This window comes from Orycteropus afer, unplaced genomic scaffold (assembly GCF_000298275.1).
Source record: "Orycteropus afer afer isolate SDZICR_OR568_19922 unplaced genomic scaffold, OryAfe1.0 scaffold00245, whole genome shotgun sequence".
Taxonomy (NCBI): domain Eukaryota; kingdom Metazoa; phylum Chordata; class Mammalia; order Tubulidentata; family Orycteropodidae; genus Orycteropus; species Orycteropus afer.
This window is the reverse complement of record NW_006921832.1, coordinates 4127824-4139295: the sequence shown is the minus strand read 5'-3', so window position 1 is coordinate 4139295 and position 11472 is coordinate 4127824. Positions and strand designations below refer to the sequence as shown.

Here is an 11472-nt window from a genome sequence, read left to right as displayed (position 1 = left end):
TCTGTGTCTGTGTTAATTGGTTTCCCTTTTCTTTGTTGAAGAGGGTCTGTGCAATCCTTCTGCCTAGTCCGCCATCTTGCCCCGCCTCCTCCTGAATTTTTTAAGCATCTAAATATTCTAAGTACCCATTTGTACCTCACAGTCACCCACAAACTATGGTTTCTCAGAATCTACTTCCTTTAGTTAAGTAAGCACACTCAGACTATATCAAGTTTCTGCAATTCTTCATTCTCTCAATCAGCCCCTGGTCCTACAGTCAGTTGGAGCTCCACCTCTGCATTCACAGGTCATACCACTGCTCTGCCTGATGTCAGCACTTATCCATCACCTGCAGCTTTCTCAGGCTCCACTGTGAAGACTGAAATGCCAGGTATGTGGGAACTCCAGAATGTGTTTGAGAATGGACAGTGAATTACTTAAACAGTGTGACTAGGACAGGAATAAGGTCAAGTCCCCAAGAATTCATATGTGATTGAGAGTAAGAATGACAGCCTTTCTATCCCCTCTGTCCTGGCAGAAAACTATCTGTAGGAAGTGATTTGGTTGTGACCCAGTCCTTCAATCACAGGACAAAGAAGAGGATTTATTGCTGTTTCTTTCAGCTCTTGAATTCTTTTCATCTCTTTGACCAAAAAACTGTCTCCTGTCTTCTCTCCTTACATGCCCAGGAATGATGACAACCTCACTAAGGACAAACAGTGAGAGAAGCACAACAATGTCACTTTCAACAACATCCTTCCAGACTCTTACAGCCTCCACTCCCAGCACATCCACAGTCACCCACTCAACAATTCCTCCCATCCCTATCAAGCCTGATAAAGGTGAGTAAGGCCACAGAGTTGGAACCTTTCCACCCTAAGATTGAGTTAGATGAAGAAGTTGTGGTTGTGGTAACTGAAACTATGGAACTAGAGTTGGATCTACCAATGACAGCCAGATGGAAGAGTTGGTGGAACTGGATCTCTAGCTTGTGTGTGTCTCTGTTGCTGCATCTGGGCCATGGGAACTCTAACTGCTCCCCATCTGCCCTTTATAGGGATGATGTAACTAAGTGTTCAGTTTCTGCCTGCTTGCTCACAGGTTCTGTTGTTCCAGGTTAGAAGGGCCCTATCAGAGTTGCTGGGTGGTGTAAATGGTGAAGCACTCAGCCACCAACCAAAAGGTTAGCTGTTCAAATCCTTCAGTGGTGCCTCAGAAGAAAGTCCTGGCAGTCTACTTCTGAAAGAGCACAGCCACTGAAAACTCCATGAAGTGTGGTTCTACTCTGATACACTTGGGATCACCATGAATTGGATCAACCCAATGGCAAACAGCATAGGGGCCAGTGAGATGGCATCAGAGTTGGATGCTGAGTGTCTGCTTTGTACATAGCATTGGGCTGGAGGATGAAACGGTCAAGGTGCCATCCTTGCCTTCAAGAAGCTCACAGATTACCCAAGAGACAGATCAACAGAAGATAATTACTATAAACAATTATTAGAGCCTTGATAGGTGCAGTTAGAGAGACAAACCCCAGATATTAAGCACACACAATGACAGGCACTTAAGGCATGCAAGGGTAGGTTTAAGGTGAAATAGGGGCTTCCTGACAAGAGTGAATAGAATCTGGGGGAGGGGAAGTACTCCAGGCAGAGGGGAAGCCTGACCAATGAGAACAAAGGTATGGAAGTGGAAAGTAGTCTACGATCTTACAGGAGGAGGAGACCCTCAATGCATTTGGAGTTGCAGGAAGTAAAGGTTAGGAGTGGTAAGAAGTAAGGCTGGAGTGTGAAGGAGTACTGAACGTGATAGGAATCAGGAAGGGCATGGTTAGCTTTGCATTTTATGAAGGGTACTATGGTGGTGTCCCTGGCTCTAACTGGGAGCAAATGGTAAGCTCTTGACTTCTAGTTGAAAGGTTGGTTGTTCAAAACCATACAGAGGCATGTCACAAGAGAGGCCTGGTGAACTGTTTCTGAAAAGCCTTGAAAATCCTATGAAGCAGTTCTTCTCTGTATACATGGGATCACCATGAGTTGGAATTGTCTCAATGACAACTAGCAACAACAACACTGTGGTGGCTGGTGTGGAGAATGAGTTTGCAGGGCATGAGTGAGAAGGCCAGGAGAACAGTATGTCTGGCTACTGCAATATTCCAAGTAAAACCAGGTGAGGGCCTAAATGGTCCGTGGCAGCAGGTATGGAGAGGAGGGGATCTATCTGAGAAATATGTAGGACAAGGTTTCTTAAAATGTAGCCCAAGCCCCTCAAGGTGCCCTGAGGACAAATCATAGAAGTCTTCATTTATCTAGAGAAATATCAACTTAGGAAACAAGTCTCATTCCATGAAATTTAATTTATATATTTAATTTATGTATTTTCATTTATTTATATAAACTTCATTTATATATTTTCACTACATCAGAGAATTTTTATCATTCAACTCTTAGAAAAAAATTGTGACTACCATAGCAGATGCAGAACAATTGGTATTCTGACAGCAGGACCTGTTTTTCTGCAAATCAGAGTTGAGATTCTCAAGGATGAAAGTACCAATTTTGAGGGTAAAATGAGGAGGTGGGCTAAATGTGAGTGGTGAGAAGAAAGAGGAGTCCTAAGTGGCTCCCAGTTAGAACCTGCTGGAGCCACTTGAGGAATAGAGGATGGAGGAGCAGCTTGGGGGAAGCTCTCGAGGTATCTCTTTCAGTCCTAAAGAAAATAGAGGCCTATAAAGATTTTCTACCTTTCTTTGTACTTCCCAGGTGTTTCCCTCTTCCCCTATGGGTTCAGATTTGGAGACCAGGAGCTTGTTGAGAGAACTGTGGACTTTACCTCACCACTCTTCAAGCCCGAGATTGGGTTCCCCTTTGGCTCCTCTCTCCGGGATTCCCTCTACGTGAGTCCTCAGCTGTAGCACAAGCTATATGCCCTGTTTCTCTCTCCAGCACATGTGTCTCTTAGAGAAAGAAGAAGGGAGAATGGAAGCCTCACTTATAAGCAGTACTGTGTCCCTGACACTGGCTCAATTGACATGCACAGTCTTTAATGTCAGAGTGCTAGCTGAGGAAGACAGGGAGCTAGGCAAGGTCTTGCTACTTGTATGGACAAAAGTGTGTTTGTCCAGTATAAAGCTCTCCATTGTTTTCACTAGGCCTTTTTAGGAGTAGGAAGCTATACTTGGGAAACAATCCTGGCCCCTCTTGCTCTCAGTGAGGGGAGGCTTAGCCAGGCTGCACATGAGAGGGGACTAAATAGCAAAGGGTGTGAGAGTATAAATCTTTTTAGTTTCATCTTATGTGGCACAAGCTTCAAGATGGGGCTTATGGGGTTTACTAAGAAGGTTGGCTGTGTAAAGGGCTGGTCTATAGTTGCGGGGGAGAGTGAGGGTTGTTTACCACTGGAGCAGAACAAAGCATGTGGTCTTATGAAGGATTTAGGCATGAAGAGTGTCAGTAGGGTGAAGAGATTACAATGCGAAGGGGTCTCTTCCCAAAGGCAGGGAGATGCTGAGATGACCTCCCAGGAGTTATTGGCATCTCTGACATTCTACCCAGAGAGATCCTTGGGGGTCATATTCCTGAGTAGCTGGCCCCAAACTAGGAAGTTTTCTGCTGCACTGCCTAAATGCTAACCAGGACATCCCTTGTGCTCAGTTCACAGATAATGGCCAGATCATTTTCCCCGAATCTGACAACCAGATTTTCTCCTACCCCAATCCACCCCATAGAGGCTTCACAGGCTGGGACCCTCTGGCCCTGGTGGCTCCATTTTGGGATGATGCTGATTTCTCCGGCCACAGAGGAACCATATTTTACCAGGTGGACCTTTCAAAGCCTGGCATTGGGGATCTCTTGGCAGCCAGCAAGGAGAGACAAAGGGGCTGTGCCAAGTGCTACACTACCAGGGCCTGAGCTCAGGGCACTACCAAGTTAAATGTAGGGACAGGAAGGGCTGGAGGTGATTTGTAGGGGGAGAGGAGGAAGAAGATAAGGAATATGAAATTGTCAGAGACTCAAGAATACCCAAATAAAATCATGAGAAGACAGGGATGGGTTTGCAATTCAGCATTTGATTTTAAAATACAGTTGTGGGGAATATATTCTGCCAAGTCTGAGTCCAGTGCTCCTGGAATGGGTAAATAATTTCAGTTAGTGGAAGCACTAATAACGCTATTCCTGCAAAGGTGTATTGTGTACCTGCCATGGAGAAGGCATTGTAGAGGGTCCAGAGGTGGAGAAACATGGTGGCTGTCCTCAAGGAGCCTCTAGTTAGACACAAGAGTAAATGTGCACAAGAGGTTTACAGTACCTGGGCCAGTTTGTGCTATCCCTGCACTGGCTGGGATTTCTGGGCTTGGACCTACCATTCCACACATTCCCAACTTTCTGGAAGTCAAAATTTGAATTGACCTTGAAGTCAGAGATACTGACTGAAAATTCAGGCCTGAGAGAGGGAAGGATGGGCCATATGGATAGACTGAGGTGAGCAAAATCAACATGCAGAAAGTGAGGGTCTCTCGGAGGTGGTGAGGTGGCACTCTCACTCCTTTGTCCTTGTCTGCCTTCCTTTCCTAGGAATATAAGACATTCTATGATGAACACTACCCACTAGTCCGGCAAGTGGAGTCTCGGATTGAAAAGTTTGCAAACGCCTGGTACTACAAAGCCAGGTGGACCCTAAAGATCACCTGGGTCAATGTCCCTGCCTATCCCGCCCGCTGGACCTTTGGGGTGAGTGAACTGAAAGACAGCTCCCTATGCACCCTTTGCAGGTCAGCCATCCTAGAGTTTCAGGCAAAGGCCACTCTTCAGAAATCCTCTCTGACTTGAGAGCTTGTTGATGAAAGCAACTACCACCACCACACCACCACCACTATGCTGAGCACTTACTTGGTGCCAGGCTTGCCCAAGCCCCCTCTCACATTGTCTCATGGAGCCCAGTGCAAGAGGGATTATTAGGTAGAAACTGGAAATGGAAATTTTGTAGATAAAAAAATTACTGTCTGTTGGCAGTTTCCTATGGTTCAACCTGAAGTTATTATCCAGGTTGTAATTTCAGGGATGAGGAAGATGACGGTTACAGAGATTAAGCAACTTGCTTGAGGTTACCCAGCTAGTAAATGGCAAAGCCAGGCCTAGAACCAAAGTTTTTCTAACACCAAACTGGCTCTTAACCACAGTGCCACCCAACAGAAGTTGGACATGCCACACAAACTCCTTAGTTGTCTCTCTGGGGACTAGCAAATCTTACAGTCAGAACATTCTTCCTCATCTGGTCTAAAGTCACTCGCTTTTGCATTCATTTAACAAAAATCTGTGGGTTATCTACTTTGTACAAAGTACAGCGCTTGGCACCCAGTCAGGCCCTGTCTTCAAAGAACCTCCAGTTTCACCTGCTGCATGTCTTCCCACACCATTTGGGTTGACAAGACACTGGGACATTGTCCTTAAATATCCCCAACACCAAAAGAAACGAACAAACGCACTGCCATTGAGTCAATCCCGACTCATAGTGACCCTTCCTTGGGTTTCTGAGGCAATATCTCTACAGAAGTAGATTGCCCAATCTTCCTTCCAAGGAGTGGCTCATGGGTTTGAACTGCCAGCCTTCTGGTTAGCAGTCAAATGCCTTAGACATTACTCCACCAGAGCTCCCTAATTAACCAGTTCCTGGTTAATTAAACCTCTCTCAGCTCTCTGGTCTTGGGCAATCTCTTAGATTCCTGTAGCATTCTCTCACAAACCCTCTTGTGACTTGATAGTAACCCAGAGCCCTTTCTCTCTTCTTCCTGGAAATAACTCACAAAGAACGAAAATCTACCATGTTAGGTGCTGTGGCACCCTGGGAAAAAGCTGCCCTGACCTGAACAATACCAAACTTACTCTGGATGAACCAGGAACAGATGATGTGTGTATTGGGCAGTGGTGTGAAGTGTATGGTGGGGCATAAGGGCAGAGATCCCAGATCTCTCACAGGCATCCCTACATTTGTCTTCAACCAATCCCTAGACCAACACCTACCAGGCCATCCTCACCACGGATGGGAGCAGATCCTATGCCTTGTTTCTCTACCAAAGCGGTGGCATGAAGTGGGATGCTACCCAGCGCCCAGGCAACTCTGTCTTCATGGGCTTCTCCAGGTACGATGGGAGGGGCTGTTAGCACTGCCCAAATAATATGAAGTAGTATAGAGCAGAGTTTTCTCTACACACACACACACTCATCCTTTAGGACAAGGCATGAATCCTCTTTGCTGGTGCTTTTTACTCAAGCTGACTCAAGTTCCCAAGGCACCCACATGTTGCACTGTTCAAACTAAAACAAAAACAACCAATTGCCTTCGAGTTGACCCCAACTTATGATGACCCCATGGGTATCAGAGTAGAACTGTGTTCAATAGAATTTTCAATGGCTGATATTTTGCAAGTTGATTGCAACTTTTTTCCAAGGTGCTTCTGCATAGATTTGAACCATGGTGTCTCCAACTGCTGGTATGTGGCAATCAGTTGTGAAGGAGTCACATGTAATTTATTACTGGTAATTGATGCAAATGATTTTCTCTTAAATTAGAGTGTTCAGGATTGCCACTACAATTACATTGCTTTCACTTATATTTTGATGCATTGTGGAGAAAGGAGTGGAGTTATTCAACCAGCTAGGAATTTCACACTACCATTGGGAGCTCTGGTGACATAGTGCCTAAGGCATTTGACTGCTAACCAGAAAGCTGGTGGTTCAAACCAACCAGCCACTCCTCAGAAGGAAGGTTGGGCAATCTACTTCCATAGTGATACCACCCAAGGAGAGGTCACTATGAGTCAGATCCAACTCGATGGCAGTGGGTTTGGCTTTTTGGTTTGTATATGCCCAAGCGAGGTGTCATGCATGTGCACAGTCATCCATTGCTGTGTTAGAGGAAAGAGACTACTGGAGTCTGCTCTGAGGCAAAGCACCCAGACTACGGCTGAAGGCTGCCTTTCCAGCTTTTCCTCCTCTTTAGAGCAGTGCTTCAAACACTAAAACTGAGGATGGTGATGGTGATGGTAATGGTGACGGTTTTATTCAATGGATACTTACTTGGTTTTGAGGGATTTACAAATGTTACTACAGTTAATCCTCACACTACTATGAGGTAGATGCTGCTATAATTAGTTTTACACAGATGAGAAAACTAAGAATGACAGAGGTTAAGTAACTTGCCCATTGTAACCAAACTAATAAGTGCTGGAATCAGGAGTTGAACCTCTGACTGCTTAACTCCATAGGTCAGACCCTCACCGTCACAACATACTATTTCCTACAGAGCCCCCTCCCAAAACCTTTAAAAACAGTTGCTGGATAGTCAACTCTGACTTATGGCAACCCAATGTGTATCAGAGTGGAACTGTGTTCTCTCTATATGGTTTTCAGTGGCTGCTTTTTCTGAAGTAGATTGCCAGGTCTTTCTTCCAAGGTGCCTCTGGATGGACTCAAACCTCCAACCTTTTAGTTAGCAGCCAAGTACATTAACCATTTGTACCACCCAAGGAGTCCCATAAATTTCTAGTTTAAGGGAAACCAGTGGAAGGAGACCTGGACTCTTATTTTTATACCCCTGTCTCATGACCAAGTGGAACTGGCAGCTTCTTGTAGTTAGCAACCAGATGTGGAATAAATTGGAGCCTCCCCATTCCCATTTTGTATAGTTCTTCTCTCTTGCTTATTAGTAGAATTCAGTGATTCTGACTGGCTGATCAGCCAACAAACTGACTGACTAGTTGACAGACTGGCTAACTGAATAATTAACTGATCAGCTGATGACTAGCTGCACTGAGTGAGTAAGGGAAGGAAGGAAGGAAAGAAAGAAGGAAGGAAGGAAGAACTTCTTGGCTGAAAAAGAATTCCCTATGTGTGACATAGACCTGAGATTCTTTCCTTTGCCTGCAGTGGAGATGGGTATTTCCAAAACAGCCCACTGACATTCCGGCCAGTGTGGGAGAAGTATCGTCCAGACCAATTCTTGAATTTCAACTCAGGTAAAAGCATGACCTTCTCTTACTTGCACTGGTCTCAAGTTCTCTTTTGTCTTCCACTCCATATGTCATGGCAGTCCTAGAGGGCAGCTCCCTAATATGTCCACAGTTCCTAAGGGTGTCACCAGCATAGTCCAATCTCCTATAGGCGAAATCAGAACTTGGTATTGACCAGAGAGCAGCTGCTACATTTTGCACCTTCAGACATAGTGCAGTCTCATAGCAGCCTACATCTCTTGCCCAGGATGAGCCAAACCCAAGAGATCTTTCAGTGAGGATCCTAGAAGTGAGGACAGGAGTATTGTGGGATGTGGGGATATAAATGGACAGTTAGAACAACACCCCAAGTATCCTATCCCAGAGATGAGATGAGAATCAGATGAGAGCCCTTAAGGAGATCTACCAAAGAGTTCTAGAGGTCTGACATTGACTCATTTATTGAGTACGTACTGTGTGCCCTAAGAGCCAGGAATTTGAAAGAAAGGAAAATGATCCACTAAGTTTGCTCTCAAAGAGCTCACCATCTGAAAAGGAGGCCAGTATATAGGTATCAGGAGACAAACTATGTTACCCCTCCATGATTCAATGTAATTACCTGAAGCCACAAATGGAAAGAACTTATAGTTTTCAAAATGTAATAGAACAAAGGACATTTTAACATTGGAAATCATGCACATAAATTGTGAAACCCAAGTCCAGTTCTTGGTAATCAGAAATACAAACCAAGTCAAATCATGGCTGCCATCTTGTGGAGAGAGCTGTGTGTCAGATTGTTGTTGTTATATGCCATCGAATTGGACCCGACTCATAGCGACCCCTCCTTGGGTTTCAAGGCAGTATCACTACGGAAGTAGATTGCCCAACCTTCCTTCCAAATGTGTCAGATTATACCCTTCTATCAAGATGCTGTGAGCTAGGGGTAGAATCAAGACTGTGTGTGTGTGCATGGGTGTGCCATGTTTGTGTGTATGTGTGTGTATGTGTTGAGTGAGCATATATATGTGTTTCCCCTGATACCAGGTCATTGCAGAGAAAATTAAAAACAATGATTATTCTTCTCAAAACCTTAACAAATTATATTTATCTTGGTAATTTATGCATCTGTGTGGGTAAAAATAGGATCAAAACCTAATACATAATATTCTGTAACTTAGCTTATTAGGCTTGGGTGTCCCCTTTCTCACCCATGGCAGCTGGGGTAGGCAATATGTAAGTTTACAACCAACTAAAGGTCTAGCAAAATCTCAAACCCCCATTAGGGTTTCTTTTCCCAGTTAGTTCTCCCTCCCAAAGATGATATCTGGACACAGGAAACAGCTTACTCAGTCTTGTAGCGTTGGAGCAAGCCCCTATGTTGCATGCTGACCTTTTCTGTGGCTCCCTAGCTGGGCATCAGCTTTTCCCTAGCTATTTTGGCCACTAAAGAGTCTGTGCTGGGGGTTGAGGAAGGTGAAGGAAATGTCTGATGGAGCGACTGGATGCTCAGCAGTGTCACTGGTTGAGAAAGAGTACCTGGGAAGGAACAGGTTTGGGGAATTAGAAGGTGCTGGAATTTAGAGTAATAGGACAGGACGGTGGAAGATGGGTAGACTGAGGGTCAAAGCCAGTGTTTGGTTCTGGGTTGGGTGCAGCTGAGGCCTTCCTGCCCTGTACTTGTCCCAGGTTTTGTCTAAGATCCAAGCTCTGAGGGTTTTTAGAGTTCATATCAAGGGGGTTCTGGAGAGGAATCACTACCAGTCTGTACTGGGTCAAACCATCCCTGCAAGAGTTGCCCAGAGAAGGTGTGTAGGTGCATTTTTGAGTTGTGGTTGTCCCAAAATCTAAAAATGAGCCTACAGTCCATATCCTGTGATGACCCCTACTTCTCTTGCTCCCCTAGATCTTCAGGGACTGCAGATCTACATGCTACACAGAGAAGAAAGGCCCAACTACCGTCTCAAGTGCCTGCAGTGGTTGAAGAGACAGTCTTACTGGCCCAACCGGGGCTGGAACCAGATCTCCTGTCCTTGTTCCTGGCAGCAAGGAAGATGGGACTTAAGATTCCAGCACATCAACATAGGTGACACCTTTTACCTGTCTCTTGGAGCATCCTTACTGCTCCTATACAAACTCACCCATATCTCCTGGGATAATGCCTGATGTCCTTTCCAAGGCACCCTCAGCTCCTCCCCAGAATCCCCATGCATGCTGCTCCCCCATTCTTACCCTACCACCGGCCTCCCCTAGCCTTGCCTGAGTATGTCTGGACTTGTTGCAGGCTGGTGGGGCCGAGGCAACAGGCAACTGTGCAGTTTCTCCTCCTGGCAAGGGGGCATATGCTGCAGTTATGGATCCTGGGGAGAGCTTCGCGAAGGCTGGAGAGTGCGGAGTCCCTGGCAGTTTGGTATGTGTGTCCACCGAGACCTCAGCCCTACCTTCTCTAAAGCCCACTGCTCTTCCCAGTCATAGACAAGCCCTGAGCAGCACACCAAGCAATAGGAACCTTAAGAATGAGCCTCCTGTCCTCATTTCTGCCCAGCTCCTTCCCTTCCCTGGGCCTCAGTTCACCAATATGTAAAGTTAGAAAGTTTCCAATGTCCCTTCTAGCTCTGATAATCTAGGAATTTCTGACTGAGTACATTCTTCCTTTATCTCCACTTGGCTCTGTAGCCCCAGCCCAGAGTAAAGGCATCTTTCTAGGGAAGAGGAGGGATCCTAGTCTGTCCTGCCCCAATCTTTCTGTACCACCCAGATTAGCAGGCTGTTAGAGTTAGCTGCTCTTAGAGACCCTGCAAAAGAGCTAGAGACAGGGAGTGTACCCAAGACCAGGTATAGGGTTGGCAGACAATGGTTCTACAAGTGTATTTGTATGTTCTGTAAGAATTCCCAGGGGTATAGTAGAGCTGACAAAGGACAAGGTTGTAGTCACTTCTTGGTCACAGCCAGCTACCCAGAGGGAGTGAGTAGTTGAACTTGTGGGCTCAGGACCATAGTCGCAGGGGACATCAAACTCAATCGGCATAACATACTACACAAAACATTGTTCTACCTCCTACTTTGATGAGTAGTGACTAGGATCTTAAAAGCTTGCAAGCAGCCATCTAGATGCAACGATGGGTCTCTCCTCGTCCAGAGCAAAGAAGAATGAAGAAAACCAAAGATTCATGGAAATAATTAGTCCTCATGACCGGTACACCATGCGAGCCTCAGCCTATATGACTTTGAGATGAGAAGAACTAGATGGTGCCCGGCTACCATTGTCAACCATTCAGGGGGAGATCTATGGAGGAGATCCTGGATAGAGAGGGAGAATAAGGTGGAACAAAACTCAAAATCATTTGGAAAAAAAAAAGGCGGACCAGGTTTGCTGGTCTGATAGAGCCTGGTGGAACCACTGAGACTATGGTCCCTAGCTGCCCTTCAGGTCTGGAATTGAACCCACACCTGTGGCTTCCAGCCAAACAAGACAGGCATATGAGTTGAACATGTACCAGAGTTAGATA

At 45.6% G+C, this 11472-nt stretch overlaps 1 protein-coding gene across 1 annotated transcript in view; it reads left to right on the top strand.

Annotated features, from left to right (window-relative positions):
- Positions 1-926: 926 nt before the first annotated feature.
- MUC4 (mucin 4, cell surface associated) overlaps positions 927-11472 on the top strand; it is a 43593-nt gene continuing 33047 nt past the window's right edge. The window contains exons 1-8 of the mRNA XM_042782127.1: positions 927-996; positions 2736-2875; positions 3633-3797; positions 4554-4709; positions 5988-6118; positions 7905-7993; positions 9870-10049; positions 10248-10373. Of these exons, the coding sequence (XP_042638061.1) occupies positions 927-996; positions 2736-2875; positions 3633-3797; positions 4554-4709; positions 5988-6118; positions 7905-7993; positions 9870-10049; positions 10248-10373 (1057 nt within the window). The remainder of the gene's footprint in view (positions 997-2735; positions 2876-3632; positions 3798-4553; positions 4710-5987; positions 6119-7904; positions 7994-9869; positions 10050-10247; positions 10374-11472) is intronic.